Source organism: Ranitomeya variabilis, chromosome 6, assembly GCF_051348905.1.
Source record: "Ranitomeya variabilis isolate aRanVar5 chromosome 6, aRanVar5.hap1, whole genome shotgun sequence".
NCBI classification, from domain to species: Eukaryota; Metazoa; Chordata; class Amphibia; order Anura; family Dendrobatidae; genus Ranitomeya; species Ranitomeya variabilis.
Genome location: NC_135237.1, coordinates 325,815,549 through 325,838,505, shown reverse-complemented (window position 1 = coordinate 325,838,505; position 22,957 = coordinate 325,815,549). Strand labels below are relative to the sequence as shown.

Here is a 22,957-nt window from a genome sequence, read left to right as displayed (position 1 = left end):
TGCCATGGGTGTTATATCCTATACAAGGCTATGTATTTAGTGTATACTGCCAGTTTGGGCTGACTCCCTTTAATCACATAGATCTGCTTACAAATATGAGAATATGGAAGCACACAAAGAACAGGATTTAAAAAATCCAGTATACAATCACTAATAATTAGAAACTGTGCCACTAGGAACAACATATACCAATATGCCAGCATAAAAAGACACTTTTTAAACTAGAAGTGCTTGGCATGATCAGACATTGGTGGAATGCCAGTAGAGTATGCCACCAGTGTACTAATGGCAAGTGCTCACCTGCTATGACCCACCTTCTAGGAAAGTACAGTGCTACTTCATTTATGTTCAGATTTTTACAGCCAGCCACATGGACAACTATACTGGTCATTCATCACCTAAGGTAGGCTAAAGTCGCCTTTATTCTAGTGATCAATGGGAATAAAAGCAGACGGACTCTGGAGTGTCAGACGCTTATTGGCATATCGTGGCAATATACACTAATCGATGGAATGAGAAAATCACTTTAATCAGTAAAAGCCTTTCTAACAGAACATGGTCCAAGGTGATATTGTGTACTGGAGCAGACGATGATATCCATCATTTTTATTACTGCACAAGCTACATCTGTATACAACTCTAAATTGGGTTTAGGCTCAATGTATCCATGTAATATACAGTATATCATCAGGCCCTACATCTGCCATCATTCATAGGGCCCGGGCATTATATATCCTACTCTACACCATGGAATGTACATATTTCAAAGTTCTGAAAGAGTGGTAACCATAGATAACATTGGAATACAAAATACTTATCAGTTTGGGGGCCTCCAAAAGAACGAAGAGTACGCCCTAAGCCTCTCACCCAGCCAACCAACCAGTAAACTACTCTGCAATGATAAAGGCCATGAACACCAAAAAAAACTGTCTGTGGATGGGTGCTTGTTCTTTTTAGAGAAGATATGGATTAGCTAAAATTCTAAGTCACGTGGCAAGGCTCATTAAGGGGTTGGACATAGTGTTACATGGTAGCCACCTCCTATAGGTGGGACTAAAGAGCCCCCTTCATTCTCACTGTAGGAGAGAACATTTACAATTAAACAAGAGAGTTACTATCTACTAATCAAACACTTATTTCATAGCATTCCTGCTCTTGAATTCCTAGATTATGGGGTCGGCCCTGTAGAATATTTTCTCGGGAAGTCTAACGCCAGTCGGCAAATGAACGCTGTAGAGCAGACGTAACTGAAAAATAGCGCCTTGACTTAAACAGCAGCAAATCAACTTTGTACTGGTGAGAAGAAATATTTATCTTACGAGGTGGTGTCGCTTCCCAACATTTGTAATGTTAGAAAGTATTCAGCATACAACAGATTCAGGATTGTGGCTACCAAGTGACTTATTTAACTGGATGCCAAACAATGTCATGAATAAGGAAACTTTCTTACACAAGGGCAGCACAGGCACATTTTTGAACCCATATTACAGCTGCAAATCGCAGTCCGGGCCCAAGACTAAGGACCTGAACTGACAGCTCTTTAGGGATCTACGAAGCAGTTAGCTCGTGCCAACAGACTATGGTGAGGCAGGGGCCATAACATGGGTGCAAACGTGCACTAGTACTAAAATCATGTGAGACTTTGGTACACATTTGTATTGTGGCTTGTGATTATACTTCATAGGCCACACTCACTCGTTCATTATTTGGTCAATATTTTTTTACCTCAGTATTTGTAAGCCAAAATTCAGGAGTGCAACGATCAGAGGAAAAGTATAATAGAAACACGTCACCACTTCTGTATTTTTTTAACTCACTCGTGATTTTGGCTTACAAATGCTGAGGTAAAATACTGACAAAATATTGAAGGTGTGAACGTGGCCATATTGTGACATAGCATGATGGGCACCAGCAGCCCTTACGGACAGCACCTACTTATAATGCATGTCCAATGGGTTCTCCTGAAAAATCGCCACTATTTACATTCAAAAAACGAATCTACCATGAAACTCCTGAAGGAGCCTCTGACAAAGGTAAGTACCGAAGATTAATGGAACAAACAGAAATTTCTGAAGAGAGAAAAGAATGTTTCACGGAACAAAAAAAATGGAGGGATGTCTAAAATATATTTAGACTTTCTATGCCAATTCTGGGCTCCTACAAAGAAAGAAAAAGCAAAGTGAAGTCACTTACTGAGGTATTAAATTGGTGGATTTTAAAGCTTATCCAAGAACATAAGGCAATTAGTTACTAACACATGAGGCTATGTTCACATGCCCAGTAATCACCTTTGAGAATGGATCCTATCACCTTTGAGAATGGATCCAGCAGTAATCAGCTGGAAATAAAGTTGTGCAGACAAAACTTTTTGGTACATTTTCATAAAACTGATGATTTCAGCTGAATCAGTTTTTTTTTTTTTTGCTTGTTTGTTTTTAGTTTTTTTATTAACATTGAAGTCTATGGACAACAGATTCGTTAATTAGCTATCTGTTTTCTTCCAATGATCCAGTAAGAAAAAAAAAAAATGGATCCTTTTCACAAGGAAGAAAAACAGAAAAAAATACTAGCATTTGGGCATACACAGGGCTCAGACGGAAGAAGCACTACTTGACTTTTGCAACGCCAATTTGCCTTGAATAGCTTGCGGGTGCCATTTGCACAGCCCCTAATTTGTTAGCATAGCAGGAAACCCTCAAAATTAGGAAATTCCACCTGGAAATTAATTTGTGTGCCTAAGGGTACTGTCACACACTGGCACTTTGATCGCTACGACGGTACGATCCGTGACGTTCCAGCGATATCCATACGATATCGCAGTGTCTGACACGCTACTGCGATCATGGACCCCGCTGAGAATCGTACGTCGTAGCAGATCGTTTGAAACTTTATTTAGTCGCTGGATCTCCCGCTGTCATCGCTGGATCGTTGTGTGTGACAGCGATGCGTTCGCTTGTAACCAGGGTAAACATCGGGTTACTAAGCGCAGGGCCGCGCTTAGTAACCCGATGTTTACCGTGGTTACCAGCGTAAAAGTTAAAAAAAAAAAAATGTACATACTCACATTCCGGTGTCCTTCAGGTCCCTTGCCGTCTGCTTCCCGCTCTGACTGACTGCCGTCCGGAAAGTAAGAGCAGATCACAGCGGTGACGTCACCGCTGTGATCTGCTTTCACTTTACGGCGGCACTCAGTCAGAGCGGGAAGCAGACGGCAAGGGACCTTAAGGACACCGGAATGTGAGCATGTACGTTTTTTTTTTTTTTTTACTTTTACGCTGGTAACCAGGGTAAACATCGGGTTACTAAGCGCGGCCCTGCGCTTAGTAACCCGATGTTTACCCTGGTTACCCGGGACCTCGGCATCGTTGGTCGCTGGAGAGCGGTCTGTGTGACAGCTCTCCAGCGACCACACAACGACTTTCCAACGATCACGGCCAGGTCGTATCGCTGGTCGTGATCGTTGGAAAGTTGCAGAGTGTGACAGTACCCTAATGACTATTCCGGCCTTAAAGGTGTTTTCCATAAATTAGCACTGTCCAGTGGATGTTGAACTGGGGAAATGCCGGCGGGGTGCCCAATACATTGTACCCAAATTGTGCTTCTGGAGGAAATGATCATTAAATAGGTTCTCGCTGCTACACCAATGAGCTCAGAAAGGAGGGGCCATTTGGCTTTGAGAATGCTGATTTAACTAGATTGTTTTTTGGAAGCCATGTTGTTTTCCAGCCTAACGTGGAAAAATCCAATGTTTCCATCGACAGATGACAGACCCGAGCTTTATTCCACTTTTTTGTGTCATTATAATGTAAAAACAGCATTTTGCCGTGTGTTTCTAATTGATCTTTTTATGGTTTTCACTGTAAGGGATGAATAATTTATGAGTTTTATATTTCAGGTTGTTAAGGACGCGACGATACCAAACGTATATGTATCTGTTTATTTTTACACAAAAAGGTGTTTTTAAATATTAAAAAAAAATCACTGTAAACTATTTTACTATTTTAAACACTTTTTTATTAGTTTTTTAGGTTTTTCCCTGGTCATCCATATGGGAATTGAACACAGAATAGTCTTATTGCTAATAGCTCTTGTATTACAGAGTATTAGACGTGCCAGATTAAGATCCTATTATGGTAGGACCTAATAGGCACTGTACTTGGCAGACCCAGAGATCACCGTTTGACCTCCATTTGTAATGACAACCATTAACACCCCACGATCGCGATGCAAGGTGGTCGATGCAGTTAAAAAGGTATCGATTCACTCCTAAATGTAGAGATCACAACTAACCGCAATACTTAGAGGGTAAAATGACCAGTATTGGACCCAACACTGATCCTATCTGTTGCTGCAGGAGCTCAGCTGTCAGATAACCTTAGCTACAGCGTAGGACACACCTCCCGTGCCCGCATGATTACTAGGATATAGTGGTAAGACCAATTGCGAGATAAGTTTCACGAGTAGAAGGTACCAGTAAGTCCAACATCAGAAAGCGCTTAAAGAAATTGTCTAGAGACAAAAAGTTTCTTGGATGTTTACCAAAAAGAAAATATTTGAATATATATTAATGTAAATGAAATCCACACTGATGTACCAATTTTGTACCCATATTAACACTTCGTTACTCCATTTCGGCCTTTATTTCTACACACTCAGAGCATCTCCCCCTTCTTGTGTCCCGGCTCATACAAATATAAAAAAGGGATATACTAATGAACTGAACCTGACAGCCAACCACTTTCGTCATGTGCTGACACAACAGGATGGGGAGCACTAGATTGGGGAGTCAAAATGAATATTGAAGTGGAGAGGTCAAGATGTTGAGAGGGAATCTGAATCAGTAAATCAGTGCAGATTTTAGAATTAATGTGAATCTGACAACTGATACATGCTGTTGGATCCACAGGCAACATATAGCAGACGCTGGCTGTATGATCTCAGGTATGTTTGACTCTGCAACGTTCCTGCGAGGTGCACTGGAGACAGGTGGGTGGCCCCAGCGGTTTCTCCACACCTGCTGCCCTAGCTTGACAGATCTCTCCGTATATTCGCATGTAGGCAGAGACCTGTCAATCCAGGCATTTCAGAGTCAAATATATTTGGCTGAGATCATACAGTGTCTAATAAATGCTGCTTGTGGTGGTCAGGTTTTCTTTAAAGAACATTAACTATATCAATCATTTTCCATTTGACAAAAAGTCAAACTTTTTTCCCCCCCAACAACCCATTAAAGGGACTCTTGACAGCACAGAATTACTGTTCAAACTAAGTCCCGTCGCTCAGTGCTTCATGGCAGAGCCAATCATTTAAATACACCTTCCCACCTGCTTGCTGTCCCTGTATTGCTACCATCCCCCATTATTTGATTGACAATTCTGGCTTCATACAGCAAGAAGGTCAAAGATAGAAGGAAAACAAGCAGCTAAAAGGTTGTAGCTAAATGTTTGGCCCTGTCATGATGCACAGGGTGCTTGTACTTGGTTTGAACAAGACCAGACTAATTGCCAGACTAATCTAGTTTTCTAGTCTAATCATAATCCTAGGATTAATTTAATTTCCTTTTATGATGGAATCACTGACTAGGTGGATCAGGGAAATGCGGTAGATATAGTATATCTCGATTTTAGCAAAGCATTTGATAAAGTATCTCATACTATCCTTATTAAAAATGACCAAATATGGGATTGACTAGGGTACGGTTAGATGGATTTATAACTCACTCAGTGATCGTACTGAGAGAATGATAATAACTGGTTACACATCCAATTGGAAGAGTGCTTCAAGTGCGGTACCACAAGGCTCTGTCCTGGCCCCGTTGTTGTTCAACACTTTTATAAATGATCTAGATAAGGGAACTGAAGGTAAACTAATCAAATTTGCAGACGATGAAAAGCTAGAAGAGATAGCTAACAATAAAGACAGATAAATGATTCAGAAGGATCAAGATAAGCTTGAACAATAGGAAGCGACTAAAGGTACCTTCACATGAAGCGACGCTGCAGCGATAGCGACAACGATGCCGATCGCTGCAGCGTCGCTGTTTGATCGCTGGGGAGCTGTCACACAGACCGCTCTCCAGCAACCAACGATGCCGAGGTCCCCGGGTAACCAGGGTAAACATCGGGTTGCTAAGCGCAGGGCCGCGCTTAGTAACCCGATGTTTACCCTGGTTACCAGCGTAAAAGTAAAAAAAACAAACAGTACATACTCACCTGCGCGTCCCCCAGCGTCTGCTTCCTGACACTGACTGAGCTCCGGCCCTAACTGCACAGCGGTGACTGTTGTGAGTTTGGTTTCTGGGCTCCCCCGGTGGTTTCTGGTGGTACTGCACTTGCGTGCTTCATCTCCTCTGTTCACCTGTTTCCATCAGGATGTGGGAGTTTTCTATTTAACCTTGCTCCTCAGTCATTTCTATGCCGGCCAACAATGTTACCAGAAGCCTTTCTGTTGCATGTTCCTGCTCCTAGACTACTATCAGCTAAGTTGGACTTGTAGTCCTAAGTTTGTTTTGCATTTTTGTTCCAGTTCTCTGTGATTGATTATTTCTGAGGCTGGAAGCTCTTGTGAGCTGAAATTGCCACTCTGGTGTCATGAGTTGATATTAGAGTCTTAAAGTAATTTCAGGATGGTGTTTTGAAAGGGTTTTCAGCTGACTGTGAAGTTCCCTTTTCTGTCTTCCTACTATCTAGTAAGCGGACCTCAATTTGCTAAACCTATCTTCATACTTCAAATGTCAATTTCCTCTGAAATCACCGACAATATATGTGGGGGCTACTGTCTGCCTTTTGGGGAAAATTTCTCTAGAGGTAAGCCAGGTCTGTATTTTCCTCTGCTAGGGTCAGTCAGTTCTCCGGCTGGCGCTGGGCGTCTAGGGATAAAACGTAGGTACGCTACCCGGTCACTGTTAGTTGTGCGGTAGGTTTAGCTCACAGTCAGCTCGAGTTCCCATCTTCCAAGAGCTAGTCCTTTTTGTATGCTTTACTATGTTCTCTTGCCATTGAGAACCATGACAGTTTGGCCGGCCAAGGGTTAAAATAATTGGCAGAAGAAAGGAGAGAAAAGAACTCTGCAGAGAATTTTTTTTTTTTTTTTTTTTTTTTTTTTTTTTAAAAGGACTGAGTTTGCTCATTAGTTGATTCACTTGCATCTCTGCTTACTGCAGCCTTCGTCTCTCTCTCCTTCTAATCCTTGAATGGTTCTGATTTCACCTGATTAATATGGATCCTCAGAGTTTAGCTACAGGTTTGGATAATCTCGCTGTGAAGGTTCAAAGTTTACAGGATTTTGTTATTCATGCTCCTATATCTGAACCTAGAATTCCTTTACCTGAATTTTTCTCCGGGGATAGATCTCGCTTCCAGAATTTCAAACATAATTGTAAATTATTTTTGTCTCTGAGATCTCGCTCCGCTGGAGATCCTGCACAGCAGGTCAGGATTGTAATTTCCTTGCTCCGGGGCGACCCTCAGGACTGGGCATTTGCTTTGGCACCAGGGGATCCTGCGTTGCTCAATGTGGATGCGTTTTTCCTGGCTTTGGGGTTGCTTTATGAGGAACCTCATTTAGAGATTCAGGCTGAAAAAGCCTTAATGGCCCTGTCACAAGGGCAAGATGAGGCTGAAATATACTGCCAAAAATTTCGTAAGTGGTCTGTGCTTACTCAGTGGAATGAGTGCGCCCTGGCGGCGAATTTCAGAGAGGGTCTCTCTGATGCCATTAAGGATGTTATGGTGGGGTTCCCTGTGCCTACAGGTCTGAATGAGTCCATGACAATGGCTATTCAGATTGATCGGCGTTTGCGGGAGCGCAAACCTGTGCACCATTTGGCGGTGTCTACTGAGAAGGCGCCAGAGATTATGCAATGTGATAGAATTCTGTCCAGAAGCGAACGACAGAATTTTAGGCGAAAAAATGGGTTATGCTTCTATTGTGGTGATTCAACTCATGTTATATCAGCATGCTCTAAACGTACTAAGAAGGTTGATAAGTCTGTTTCAATTGGCACTTTACAGTCTAAGTTTATTCTATCTGTGACCCTGATTTGCTCTTTATCGTCTATTACCGCGGACGCCTATGTCGACTCTGGCGCCGCTTTGAGTCTTATGGATTGGTTCTTTGCCAAACGCTGTGGGTTTGATTTAGAGCCTCTGGAAGTTCCTATACCTCTGAAGGGTATTGACTCCACGCCATTGGCTAGTAATAAACCACAATACTGGACACAAGTAAATATGCGTATTAATCCGGATCACCAGGAGATTATTCGCTTCCTTGTGTTGTATAATCTACATGATGTGTTGGTGCTTGGATTGCCATGGCTGCAATCTCATAACCCAGTCCTCGACTGGAAAGCAATGTCTGTGTTAAGCTGGGGATGTCAGGGGACTCATGGGGACGTACCTTTGGTTTCCATTTCGTCATCTATTCCCTCTGAGATTCCGGAATTTTTATCTGATTATCGTGACGTTTTTGAGAAGCCTAAAATTGGTTCACTACCTCCGCACAGAGAGTGCGATTGTACTATAGATCTGATTCCGGGCAGTAAGTTTCCAAAGGGTCGTTTATTTAATCTATCTGTGCCTGAACATGCTGCTATGCGGGAATATATTAAGGAGTCCTTGGAAAAGGGACATATTCGTCCTTCGTCATCTCCCTTAGGAGCCGTTTTTTTCTTTGTATCTAAAAAAGATGGCTCTTTGAGGCCGTGTATTGATTATCGGCTTTTGAATAAAATCACGGTTAAATATCAGTATCCTTTGCCACTGCTTACTGATTTGTTTGCTCGAATAAAGGGGGCCAAGTGGTTCTCTAAGATTGATCTTCGTGGGGCGTATAATTTAGTGCGAATTAAGCAGGGGGATGAGTGGAAAACCGCATTTAATACGCCTGAGGGCCATTTTGAGTATTTAGTAATGCTTTTTGGTCTTTCAAATGCCCCTTCAGTCTTTCAGTCATTTATGCATGACATTTTCCGTGAATATTTGGATAAATTTTTGATTGTGTATCTGGATGATATTTTGATTTTTTCGGATGACTGGGACTCTCATGTCCAACAGGTCAGGAGGGTTTTTCAGGTTTTGCGCTCTAATTCCTTGTGTGTAAAGGGTTCTAAGTGCGTTTTTGGGGTTCAAAAGATTTCGTTTTTGGGGTACATTTTTTCCCCCTCTTCCATTGAGATGGACCCTGTCAAGGTTCAGGCTATTTGTGATTGGACGCAACCCTCTTCTCTTAAGAGCCTTCAGAAGTTTTTGGGCTTTGCTAATTTTTATCGTCGATTTATAACTGGTTTTTCTGATGTCGCTAAACCGTTGACTGATTTGACTAAGAAGGGTGCTGATGTTGCTGAGTGGTCCCCTGCTGCTGTGGAGGCCTTTCGGGAGCTTAAGCGCCGCTTTTCTTCCGCCCCTGTATTGCGTCAGCCTGATGTTACTCTTCCTTTTCAGGTTGAGGTCGACGCTTCAGAAATCGGAGCTGGGGCGGTTTTGTCGCAGAAAAGTTCCGACTGCTCCGTGATGAGACCTTGTGCGTTCTTTTCTCGTAAGTTTTCGCCCGCTGAGCGAAATTATGATATTGGTAATCGGGAGCTCTTGGCTATGAAGTGGGCTTTTGAGGAGTGGCGTCATTGGCTTGAGGGGGCTAGACATCAGGTGGTGGTATTGACCGACCACAAGAATTTGATTTATCTTGAGTCCGCCAGGCGCCTGAATCCTAGACAGGCGCGCTGGTCGTTATTTTTCTCTCGGTTTAATTTTGTGGTTTCTTACCTACCGGGTTCTAAAAATGTGAAGGCGGATGCCCTTTCTAGGAGTTTTGAGCCTGATTCCCCTGGTAATTCTGAACCTACAGGTATCCTTAAGGATGGAGTGATATTATCTGCTGTTTCCCCAGATTTGCGACGGGTCTTGCAGGAGTTTCAGGCGGATAGACCTGATTGTTGCCCGCCTGGTAGATTGTTTGTTCCTGATGATTGGACCAGTAGAGTCATCTCGGAGGTCCATTCTTCTGCGTTAGCAGGTCATCCTGGAATCTTTGGTACCAGGGATTTGGTGGCTAGGTCCTTCTGGTGGCCTTCCCTGTCACGAGATGTGCGAGGTTTTGTGCAGTCTTGTGATGTTTGTGCTCGGGCCAAGCCTTGTTGTTCTCGGGCTAGTGGATTGTTGTTATCCTTGCCTATTCCGAAGAGGCCTTGGACTCACATCTCCATGGATTTTATTTCTGATCTCCCTGTTTCTCAGAAGATGTCTGTCATCTGGGTGGTGTGTGACCGTTTCTCTAAGATGGTCCATCTGGTTCCCTTGCCTAAATTGCCTTCCTCATCCGAGCTGGTTCCTCTGTTTTTTCAAAATGTGGTGCGCTTGCATGGTATTCCGGAGAATATCGTTTCTGACAGGGGAACCCAATTCGTGTCTAGATTTTGGCGAGCGTTCTGTGCTAGGATGGGCATTGATTTGTCTTTTTCGTCTGCTTTCCACCCTCAGACTAATGGCCAGACCGAGCGAACTAATCAGACCTTGGAGACTTATTTGAGGTGTTTTGTGTCTGCGGATCAGGATGATTGGGTTGCCTTTTTGCCCTTGGCGGAGTTTGCCCTCAATAATCGGGCTAGTTCTGCCACCTTGGTTTCTCCTTTCTTCTGTAATTCGGGGTTTCATCCTCGTTTCTCTTCCGGTCAGGTGGAGTCTTCGGATTGTCCTGGAGTGGATGCTGTGGTGGAGAGGTTGCATCAGATTTGGGGGCATGTGGTGGACAATTTGAAGTTGTCCCAGGAGAAGACTCAGCATTTTGCCAACCGCCGTCGTCGTGTTGGTCCTCGTCTTTGTGTTGGGGACTTGGTGTGGTTATCTTCTCGTTTTGTCCCTATGAAGGTTTCTTCTCCTAAGTTTAAGCCTCGGTTCATCGGCCCGTACAAGATATTGGAGATTCTTAACCCTGTGTCCTTTCGTTTGGACCTCCCTGCATCTTTTTCTATTCATAATGTCTTCCATCGGTCATTGTTGCGCAGGTATGAGGTACCGGTTGTGCCTTCCGTTGAGCCTCCTGCTCCGGTGTTGGTTGAGGGTGAGTTGGAGTACGTTGTCGAGAAGATCTTGGACTCCCGTGTTTCCAGACGGAGACTTCAGTATCTGGTCAAGTGGAAGGGCTACGGTCAGGAGGATAACTCTTGGGTGACAGCCTCTGATGTTCATGCCTCCGATTTGGTCCGTGCCTTTCATAGGGCTCATCCTGATCGCCCTGGTGGTTCTGGTGAGGGTTCGGTGCCCCCTCCTTGAGGGGGGGGTACTGTTGTGAGTTTGGTTTCTGGGCTCCCCCGGTGGTTTCTGGTGGTACTGCACTTGCGTGCTTCATCTCCTCTGTTCACCTGTTTCCATCAGGATGTGGGAGTTTTCTATTTAACCTTGCTCCTCAGTCATTTCTATGCCGGCCAACAATGTTACCAGAAGCCTTTCTGTTGCATGTTCCTGCTCCTAGACTACTATCAGCTAAGTTGGACTTGTAGTCCTAAGTTTGTTTTGCATTTTTGTTCCAGTTCTCTGTGATTGATTATTTCTGAGGCTGGAAGCTCTTGTGAGCTGAAATTGCCACTCTGGTGTCATGAGTTGATATTAGAGTCTTAAAGTAATTTCAGGATGGTGTTTTGAAAGGGTTTTCAGCTGACTGTGAAGTTCCCTTTTCTGTCTTCCTACTATCTAGTAAGCGGACCTCAATTTGCTAAACCTATCTTCATACTTCGTATGTCAATTTCCTCTGAAATCACCGACAATATATGTGGGGGCTACTGTCTGCCTTTTGGGGAAAATTTCTCTAGAGGTAAGCCAGGTCTGTATTTTCCTCTGCTAGGGTCAGTCAGTTCTCCGGCTGGCGCTGGGCGTCTAGGGATAAAACGTAGGTACGCTACCCGGCCACTGTTAGTTGTGCGGTAGGTTTAGCTCACAGTCAGCTCGAGTTCCCATCTTCCAAGAGCTAGTCCTTTTTGTATGCTTTACTATGTTCTCTTGCCATTGAGAACCATGACAGGTGACGTCACCGCTGTGCTTTCACTTTCACTTTAGGGCCGGCGCTCAGTAAGTGTCAGGAAGCAGACGCTGGGGGACGCGCAGGTGAGCATGTACTGTTTGTTTTTTTTACTTTTACGCTGGTAACCAGGGTAAACATCGGGTTACTAAGCGCGGCCCTGCGCTTGGTAACCCGATGCTTACCCTGGTTACCAGTGTAAAACATCGCTGGTATCGTTGCTTTTGCTGTCAAACACAACGATACACGGCGATCGGACGACCAAATAAAGTTCTGGACTTTATTCAGCGACCAGCGACATCACAGCAGGATCCTGATCGCTGCTGCGTGTCAAACTAAACGATATCGCTAGCGAGGACGCTGCAACGTCACGGATCGCTAGCGATATCGTTACAAAGTCGTTTCGTGTGAAGGTACCTTAACAGAATTGTATTTAAAAAGGGAGAAATGCAAGATTATACATCTGGGCAAGAAAAAGAAAAATGACATCTACAGAATGGAAGTAATAGAAAGAAGCAACAGCCAAGTGAAAAAGACTTGGGTATACTTATAGATCACAGACTGCACTTGAGTCAACAGTGTGATGCAGCACAAAAAGGCAAACACAGTTCTAGGTTGTATTAAGAGAAGCATAGAGTCTAGATCACGTGAAGTAATTATTCCCTTCTACTCCTCCTTGGTCAGGCCTCATCTGGAATACTGTGTCCAGTTCTGGGCATCACATTTTAAAAGACATTGAAGAACTAGAAAAATTTCAGAGAAGAGCTACCAGGATGATGAGCGGACTACAAACTATGTCCTACGAGGAATGGTTAAAGAATCTGTGAATGGTTAGCTTGCAAAAAAGAAGCCTAAGAGGAGACTTAATAGCTGTCTACAAATATCTGAAGGGCTGTCACGGTGTAGAGGGATTATCATTATTCTCATTTGCGCATGGAAACACGAGAAGCAATGGAATCAAACTGAAAGGGAGAAGATGCAGATTAGATATTAGAGATTATGTTTTGACAGTGAGGGTGATCAATGAGTGGAACAGGCTGCCACCAGAGGTGGTGAGTTCTCCTTCATTGGAAGTCTTCAAACAGAGGCTGGACAGACATCTGTGAGATGGTTTAGTGAATCCTGCATTGAGCAGGGGTTGGACACGATGACCCCGGAGGTCCCTTCCAACTCTAACATTCAATGATTCTATGAACAGTCATTCTGTGCTGACAGAATCCCTTTAATACTTTTCACAATGCAGTTTTGGAATATACTGTAAAAGACAGGCTGTCACTAAAATCAATATTGTAATATAAGCAAATCTGTATATTTGCCAAATTCCTAACATTTATAAAGATTTTAATTTTATATAGATTGTAAAATGGTGTTTAAAATGAGAATATCCCCTTTAACTCCCACCTATAGGGCCAGCACTGTCAAAGACAGGAGATTATCAGCCACAGGATCTACCACGTAAGCCCATCAGTCACTGAAGCTCATTTGTAGTTTGATAATGGAGTTCCTATGTTTATCAAGGTCTCAGCCACTCATTGATTTTTGCTGTCTATCAGGAGTTGTGACTTCTGGACAGAAAATAAACCTTGGAACTTATCCTGGTTGCAATCAACTGGAGTCACAACTCTTGGTTTGTAATGAAGAAGTTACTTGAGTCCGGAAATTTAGAAATGTTTACACAGAAAGTGAAAGGTCAGGCTGGTCACCTATCCAGGATTAATTTCCTGACAAACAACATGGTTTTATCAGATCTACCTTGTATTCTGGCTTGTCAACTGCCTTGTCAATCTGATAGTTACGTTACTAAGGGTACTGTCACACAGTGCAATTTTGATCGCTACGACGGCACGATCCGTGACGTCGCAGCGATCGTATGATTATCGCTCCAGCATCGTAGACTGCGGTCACACGTTGCAATCACGGCGCTGGAGCGATGCCGAAGTCCCCGGGTAACCAGGGTAAACATCGGGTTACTAAGCGCAGGGCCGCGCTTAGTAACCCGATGTTTACCCTGGTTACCAGCGTAAACGTAAAAAAAACAAACAGTACATACTTACATTCCGGTGTCTGTCCCCCGGCGTTCTGCTTCTATCCACTGTGTAAGCACCATAGCCGGAAAGCACAGCGGTGACGTCACCGCGTCACCGCTGTGCTCGCTTTCCGGCCGGCCGGCGCTCACAGTGCAGAGAAGCTGAGACGCCGGAGGACAGACACCGGAATGTAAGTATGTACTGTTTGTTTTTTTTACGTTTACGCTGGTAACCAGGGTAAACATCGGGTTACTAAGCGCGGCCCTGCACTTAGTTACCCGATGTTTACCCTGGTTACAAGCGAACACATCGCTGGATCGCTGTCACACACAACGATCCAGCGATGTCAGCGGCTGATCAAGCGACGAAAGAAAGTTCCAAACGATCTGCTACGACGTACGATTCTCAGCAGGGTCCCTGATCGCTGCTGCTTGTCAGACACTGCGATATCGTAACGATATCGCTAGAACGTCACGGATCGTACCGTCGTAGCGATCAAAATGGCACTGTGTGACGGTACCCTAAGAGGGCATTCCCATCTTCAATATCCTATATGTTGTAGACTAATAGTAATATTCACAAATACGTTCAATTAAGAATGTAGTACAGTTCTTCTGATTCACTGTGTCTCTTACCCATGTGCAGGGGATTGCAGTAGCTTAAGTATCCATGGTTATGAACAATCATATAGTAACAGTTTGTTGCCAGTGGTCGTAAACATGGATATTTAAGCTACTGCAGTGCAGTACACATGAGGTGAGCGAAATAGCGAATCTGAAGAACTATATACATTTCTGTAATTGGAGATAGTTGCTAACATTATTATCATTACACCTACTACATATTGGGAAAAGATCTTGAAGAAGGGAATACCTCTTTAAACTATGTTAGTATATTAAAAAGGAAGCCATCATAAAAAAATGACCTATAATTTAAATCAGAATTTTGCGTTACATAAATTTGTAAATAAAAATTGGCAATGTTTTTTTGTTTATTTAAAAAAGTGAAGGGTTTTTATTCACACTCTTACTTCCTGTCCTCTCAGGAAGTATTTTCAGCAGGCTCCTTATCATCAGAGGCAGGATTATAATGACAGGTAACATCTCTATACACAGCTGATAACACAGGATCCAGCAATCACAAAGGATCCAGCAATCACAATAGCTAATTTCACAACTGACCCTGACTCCCCTCCATACACAATAACATTTACACAGACTTATTAATTGCTTCAATACAAAATATAAGGTCATGGTCTGAACATTGCGAATATGTACAGTTTCAGTTATATGCTAAAAAACAAAGCCCAAGTGGCCAGAGTGAAACTTGCAAAAGTTGTATTGCTTATTTTTAATATAGATTGTGATAAGTAAAAAAACAAAACATTTTAAAAACATTACATTTAAACACAAAAACCCAACTTTTTTTTGATTCGCACTTCTGATACACAAAAAAAGCCGCAGGAATTGGCAGCACTTTGGACGCATCGTATGTTGACATGTGGACGCTGCCCAAGTACGCAGCGTCCACCCCGCAGTGTTCACCGATCGTGTGCACATACTCTCCCAATTTCAGCAAAGTGGATGAGAGTAATAGAAATCTCACACCCACTGTGCATTTTTTTATGTAAACGGATCTGTGGTGCGTTTTTGAAAACCGTAACATATCAATTTCTCTTGCGGGTACGCTGAGCTTTCCGTGCTTATTTTCCATAGAATTGGATCCGGAAAATTTACAGAAAAAAAAATGCATATCGTGTTTAGTGGGGGAGTTTTACACTAAAAGCACATGTGGTCCACACATGACTATATCAACGAAGGATGGTCAGAGCCAAATACCAGGAAGAATCAAAAAGAAAGTAGCTTTATTGTAAACATATCATACCAAAAAAAGCAAACAGTGCCAAAACCACGATAAAAACGCATTGAAAAAACGCAATAAAAAAACTGGAGCATGTCAATTCTGCGCATTTTTGCAGTGGTTTTAAAGCCAAAGAAAGCAATGAAAAGCGAAGAGACACTGTAAAAATTAGTAAATAAATAAATAAATAAATAAACTGGCTTACTAACTGCACAGCCCTTCTCCAAGCTTCACATACATTAAAGGGAATCTGTCAGTAGGCTCTACCATTATAAGGTGCTTACATGGGCATGTACGTCATAAGAAGCGGAATAACAGGATACCTTGATATCTGCAATGTGATGCATTCCGCAGTTTGGTTATATATAAGTGAGCTTTTAAGAGCTATGGGACAGACACTGATCTCCCCGAGAATCGGTCTACAAAGCTTGTTTGGAATAAAAGGGGGCTTTACCAGTGTGAGACATGTAATGACTGACACTTTGCTCTCACAGCTAGATCACTGAGATAATTACACAGAGTACAGCAGAAGTGAACTTTTATTACAGTCATTTTCAGAGGCACTTGTCCTCTCCTAGTCCTGTCAGCCCTGCTGCAGAGCTGTGCTGGATTATAACTAACACAGTATAGTAGAACTGAACATTATCTCATTACAAACACAATAAGCACATTTGCGGGTGTCTTCTCACAGAGCTGTGATCTCTGCTGTACTGCCTTTCACCCACACTGACTGCTCGTGAGATGGAAGCTGAAGCACTATGAAAGGACAAATTATACCGCAAATGTTTTTTGCAATGAGACAAACTTCACTTCTGCTGTATCATGTTAGCTTTGCTGTACTATGCCATTTCCGATCTTACTCTAAGGCTGTGTGTGATTAGGAGAGTAGACTGTCAGTCATTACATGGCTCACATTTGTAACACCTCCTTTCAAGGAGATCTTATAATGTGGATTTCTCTGGAAAAACATATCAGATCGCAGCTATCAAGGTGTCATTTTATACAGTTTCCAATGACCTGCATACCCTTATATATGGCTTAGGAAGGTTGATCCTACTGACAGATTCCTTTTAATAACACTTCATACCTGTAATAGCTTACACTGTGGTGTATTCACAAAAGAATAAAAACTGTACACTCCCATAATTCGACTTTGATCATCTATGCATTCTCTTAATATATGGATATGAATATCTTTCAAAAGGTGTTATGGGGATTTGTCCAAAAATACCTTTCAAAATGATAATAGTGATATTAAAAGTAATACTTCAGATGTTTACCTGCTAATGCATCCTGAGCCTCGAAGAAAGTGCTAAGTCCTCCTTTCACATAAGCTACGTTCCCCTCATTTTTCTTGCTTGCTTGTTTTTTCAAGTTGTTGGCTCCTATTTTGAGCTGTTCAAAGCTAGAATCATAAAGATAAAACATAAAAAATAATTCATTATATGATTAAGATGGCACAACTGCATTATTGCAGAACCATACAGGATGGAATACCCAAATGAGCCCCATATACTCTAAATGATAGATGATCAGCAATCTAGAAAGTAAACCTGCAGAATGATCACCATGGAACCAATCTTGGTTTACAAGAACTGTTGGCAGGTGCCCAGCAGTTAAGCCTCTTCCACCATGCTTGCCGTGGGCAGGTTGTTAGAAGGCGCACATGGGATTATCGGTGCATCTCCCATGTTAGGCTTCTTATACAATGTGCTGCTGTACATGGACTTGAATCTATAACTGATTTGCACAACAATCGTCAGGGAATTGATTAGCTAATGCACATGTATGATCTTGGCACAATGCATATGTGCACTATGATCAGGACATGGTTATACTGAGAGTTCCCTTGCTGAAAGGGAATCTATCACAAGATTTGCTACAGTTTTGATAAAATCACTTTTGTTTGCTGCTGATCTAGCAGTTCTCTGAATGCTGAGCTCTGTATAACCCCACCCACACCTCTAATTGGCAGCTTTCTGTGTACTCTGTGCATAGGCAAAAAGCTGCTAATCAGTAGTGGGCAGAGTTAGATAGTGCTCATGAATATTGAGGACTACATGGCAGCAGGTTTACTAGTTCTCTACTAATAATCTCCTGATGAGAAAACTGTGATTTTATCAAACTATAGTAAGCCGCCCAGTAAGTGGCATTGCTGGAATCAGGGTCTCTCTCTCTAAATCATATTGCTCTCAGATTGAGTGGTAAAAAACTGGTGACAGATTACCTTTAAGCCTGTTTTTTACAATAAAACAGATGGAATTAACTGTTTGGGAACAGGGAGCTCCAGTGTTAATAGGGACTGGACTTCATTAAAAGAACCTTGCATTTGAGTGTGAAATAATAAAATAGCTCCAGCATGCCAAATCACCTTAGAAGTCCATTTTTGCTAATTATGGAAATTTGACCAGTCTCGCTGTAATGAGACATTTTGGAAAATATATGATATTTGGATTGTAGAAGTGAGCACAGTGTTACAAGGCTGCTACGTAAGAAAAAATAACGTACGTCACCATGAATAGTGGATAGTTGATACTAGCAGATTACGCAGATGGGCCGCCAAGGACAAGATGGAAGGGCTTGTTACAAGTATGTACAAATATTAACAAAATACAGACACTAAAGACAATGCCAAAACTTTCAGAACCTAGAAAAGTGAAAGAGTTGTTTCCGCAGTCTGCAATGTCTGCTAAACCAGGAAAGTAGCCTTTCAGGTCTCAAGCAAGACATTTCCTTCAAGGAAAAAACATGGGCAAGCAAAACAAAACAGAAGTGCCCAGAATACATTCAACATCACGTTTTCATAGGTTAAATACAGGCCAAGAGAGTGGAAAGGTGGAGGAACCCACAGATGTTAGAGAAAAACACAAGCACAGCTCGGGTATATGGGGGATTTTCTACTTATTTACAATGGGTTCTTCGATATTTTTAGGCATTAGGATTTTTTTCCTTCAGTGGTGATTTGAGCAGTCAATTTCATGTCACTGCTGCCAAAACACTGAGGTGAGAGCAGACATTGGACCCGGGGTAGATGAATACCTGCTCTGGCTGTTATGTTACATTTATAAAAGTATTTGGGCTACACTTTTCTTAAAGTAGAAAACCCCTTTAACTCTATAATCATCTTATTAATAGGAATATACAGTGCACTTTTGCTACAATGAGTAGCCACTTATCAGGACCTGCCACCGTTGGGAACAGAATAGTTTTATAAAACCATCGATAGGCCCCCACCTTCCATGGCAATCCTCAATTAGGTCGCAGTGGTCCAGGAAGGCCTTACAGATAAGGCCCCTTTCTCTGTGGAAACTAATGTGTCATGATCAGCACTGATTGTATGTCTAGTGAATAAAGCAGCTGGGACCCATCTTAGCTGGCTGTCGGATGTATACAATATGAGGTTTTCTGTGTTGCGGAGGTTCTAATCCCCGGCGAGCCGGCGGAAGGGTGCGCTTGTCATTTGCACCATCTTGTGTACTTGCTGGCAATTTACTATATGTTGTTGACTGTTGGTGATCCAATAAAGTCTCACGGGAGTGTGGTACTCTCACCTTGTGTTCAGTGGGATGAGCCTTGGCCTGTGTGTTCTTTCTAAAGAGAGCCTCATCAGTCTCCACAAGGGTTAGTTTAAATATCACACACTACTCTATCCAGAACAATTTTACACTTAGAACAAACACACAAGACGGGTCATCACAGGTCCTCCATTTACCTTGCAGAAGAGTGATTTTCTATCAGATACCATGTAGCAGAAAACTTCTCACTATTGAAGTCTCCACTCTTCCCAGGAAACAGCACCTCAATGTCTGAGTATGGAACTTTTCCCCTACAAAAGTAGAAACATGAAGATTAAAAAGAGCACAGGGAACGGTTGTAGAATTTAGGCCAAACAGACATGTATATATACATGTGCATAAATACTTTCGATTTCTCTGAAAGATAAAAGGGTTTATACTACTTTTAAAAGCTTTCACATTCTGCTGCTAGCATCCTCCGCCGGACTCTTGCCTGATTGGCAGCAGCAGTCTTGTGATTAACCCTATTGGAAAAGGAAGCAATCCTAGATGCAGGATTATCTATTTTTCTGGTGATAACCCCTTTAAAAGGTTTGATAAAATTAATAACACTCTGAATCCCAATTTTGGGCTCTGGAAGTGCCGGGTGACACGCATTATGGCGGCATTTAGTGCCCCATCAGGGAGATCACCCAGCCTTTTCCTAGTAAGGAGGGTTAAAGGGTAACACTTCTCCATGTGGAGAGCGCAAAATCAGCTCGGGGAGACTTACAGTATATGTCAATAATGTCATGCAATGCTCCCTAGGAATTTAAATATGCCAATAGACTATTTAGAGAGGAAGAGGGCAGGAACTCAAGTGCCACCTATTAGATGTAGCAATCCTAAAAGTCAATATTAACCATTTAAAAAGGGCCTTAACCATATGACTTTGGATAAGAAGCCAAAACTAGACACAAGTAGAAGACACTTGTGTACAGGTGTTTGCCTCTCATCAGTGCTACCATGTCATAAGCCTATCATCCAGCCAAATTAGATCTCCTGATTTGCACTGATGAGAGGAAAACACTCTGAAACACGTGTATGCAATTGGAGCTTCTGCTTTGGCTTCTTATTCTAAATCACATGGTAAGTTTCGATATTAACCTTTAGTATTGCTAGCTCTGATAGGCAGGCCTAGAGGTCCAGTCTTTCTTCTCTAAAGAGGCTATTTCCAGCTTTAATAAGCAATTTAAAAAGGTAAAAGAAGCCTACTTATCCTTTTCCCCTTTTTTGCATCATTGCATAGCAGCATTACTCAGCGGATGTGTAAGTCAGGGGCCTGGGGCAGCCAAGTGATACCCTTTGTCAAATCTAGAAGTTAATACGATAAAATGGTAGAAAAGAACCATCTGATTCACTATCACATCTGAATAATTCCAAAATGAGAGATTATGTGATATAACAGAGCTCTTCACATCAGAAGACAATTTGCTGGAATGCTCCACTTTGCATCCATAGCAGAAAATTAGATTAAAGAATTTGTGCATTACTCGCAGACAAGTGAACTCAAGTTTCTCGGCTTCCCATGTGGCCCTGGGAAATGCAATGGGAGAAAAGTAACCTGGATTACAGCGCAGATCTGTCTGGCTGAGATCATACACTGGAGATCAGGCCTCCCACATATACATGTTTTCATAGCTCACTGCTGACATGTTCCTCACTGAGAACTTTAACACTCAGGAAAGAAAGGATATGCTACAAGGGGCAATGGGACCGCTGCGGCCAGATCATGTAATGAGCAAAGACAAAATAGGAATCCTATTAACTCCTAACACTGAGCCGGAACGTGCATTTTAATAGAGCGTGGGAGTCATTACGATGATTGACATATAATGAATGCAGGCGAGAATAGTTCTCTCTCCTAAGCGACTTGTCAAATGATGGAAACTAAAGGGGCTGCGGAATTAGAGAAATTAACTATACATGTCACTGTCCCTGTAAGTGCATGTAATAAGCATTGTGCTGCCTTTTCTAACAATTATTTATCATATCAGGACTCTTTTCATAGAATAGTTTGCAATAATAATGTAATTTTGCACTTTGTAGTTGAAAATCATCTCTTAGGGCGTTACTCGGTTATTGGCCAGTGCTAATATTATGCTTATGTGTTAATATTAAAAGTTCACTTATTTAGGGGGAAAAAAAATAACTAGAAGATGCACTTTTTCCCTCCAAATATTTTTGGGGAAAATGGGGGTGCGTCTTGTAGTCGTAATGTACTTAAAATTAGAGTGGTGGCAGCAGGATTCAGGCGATTCTTGCGGTGGTCCGAACACTGCAGGGCGATGATCTCACTCCCATCCCAGGCTGGTGCGGCAGGTTCAGCGGTGCTTGGCGGTGTTGGGGTTCCGGCAACATTTTTTTTTTTGAAAGCCCAGAGCCCCCACACATCCAATGTCTCGATGTTGTGGCCTCCGGGAAAATGGTCTGGGATGGGATTTCCTGGAGACCACCGCATCGCAGCAATGGATGTACGGAGGCTCCGGGCTTTCACAAAATGTTGGCGGAGGCCCCGCACCACCGAGCACTGGCGAAATTGCCGCACCAGTCTGGGTCATATCATCACCAGGCCACCAAACACCTACGTGAACCGGTCCACCAGCGCTGACGATATCCCCAGGGTAAGTTGAATTCGGACTATAAGACGGACCCCCACTTGATGCATTCTTTTTTCCCTACTTTCTTTCTGAAAATTTGAGGTGCGTCTTATAGTCCGGTGAGTCTTATAGTCCAAAAAAATATGGTACAATTTTGGCAAAAAAATGGCAAAAAAGTGAATCAGCTAGTGCGTAAATCATTGAACAAGGCTGTTAAATTGTTAGAGCCTAGTAAATAATTTAGCAACAGCACAAATAAAATAATGCACAAGTTAGCCATGGCTCCTGACAAAATTATAGTGTAGACCTGGTTGAAGATACCTAGGATTATAAAGAACTTTACCGAGTTACACATTATGAGGATATTAAAGATTAGTTTTCAGGAGTCCACTATAGATGAGATATTCTTTTGCCATGTCCTCAATTTTAGATTAGTGTAGATCCCAGGGGTTGAACAACCACCAATCAGTAGAATAAAGGAGATGCTGATCCAGTAAAAATGAGTTACATTTATTTCATTAGTAATAAGTACCAGACACAGCTGCAGTGCTTGTGAAAACAATAGCTTCATTATTTACTTTCCAAAAAACTCTTTTTTTAAATAATTTAGCATCTACATTGTGGCGATATTAGCAAAGTATCTGCCACCTAATGAGTTAACTTTTTAAAGTCCAAGTTGATGTTATCAAAAAGTTTTCACTGAGGTGTGTACTTTCCATATATGATGCTGATCAATCTTAAGCAGGCAGCTCCGATCTCCTGGTCTAACAACCAGTCAGTGAGGGGGGAGGGACAGCACAGCTGAGTTTGGCTGTGGCACATCACAAACTCTTATATCAGTTCTCCTGCTCTCATAGCAGTCACCTCTGCTGTACTTCCCGCCCCCAACACTGCCTGTTTGGAGATG

The 22,957-nt window shown here is 42.5% G+C and overlaps 1 protein-coding gene across 1 annotated transcript in view; it reads right to left on the bottom strand.

The window, feature by feature from the left end:
• The window catches only part of EXOC2 (exocyst complex component 2), a 275,271-nt gene that overhangs the window by 195,308 nt on the left and 57,006 nt on the right, over positions 1–22,957 (bottom strand). The window contains exons 4-5 of the mRNA XM_077269779.1: positions 19,609–19,722; positions 17,177–17,301 (exon numbers count right to left, since the gene is read on the bottom strand). Coding sequence (XP_077125894.1) covers positions 17,177–17,301; positions 19,609–19,722 — 239 coding nt within the window. The remainder of the gene's footprint in view (positions 1–17,176; positions 17,302–19,608; positions 19,723–22,957) is intronic.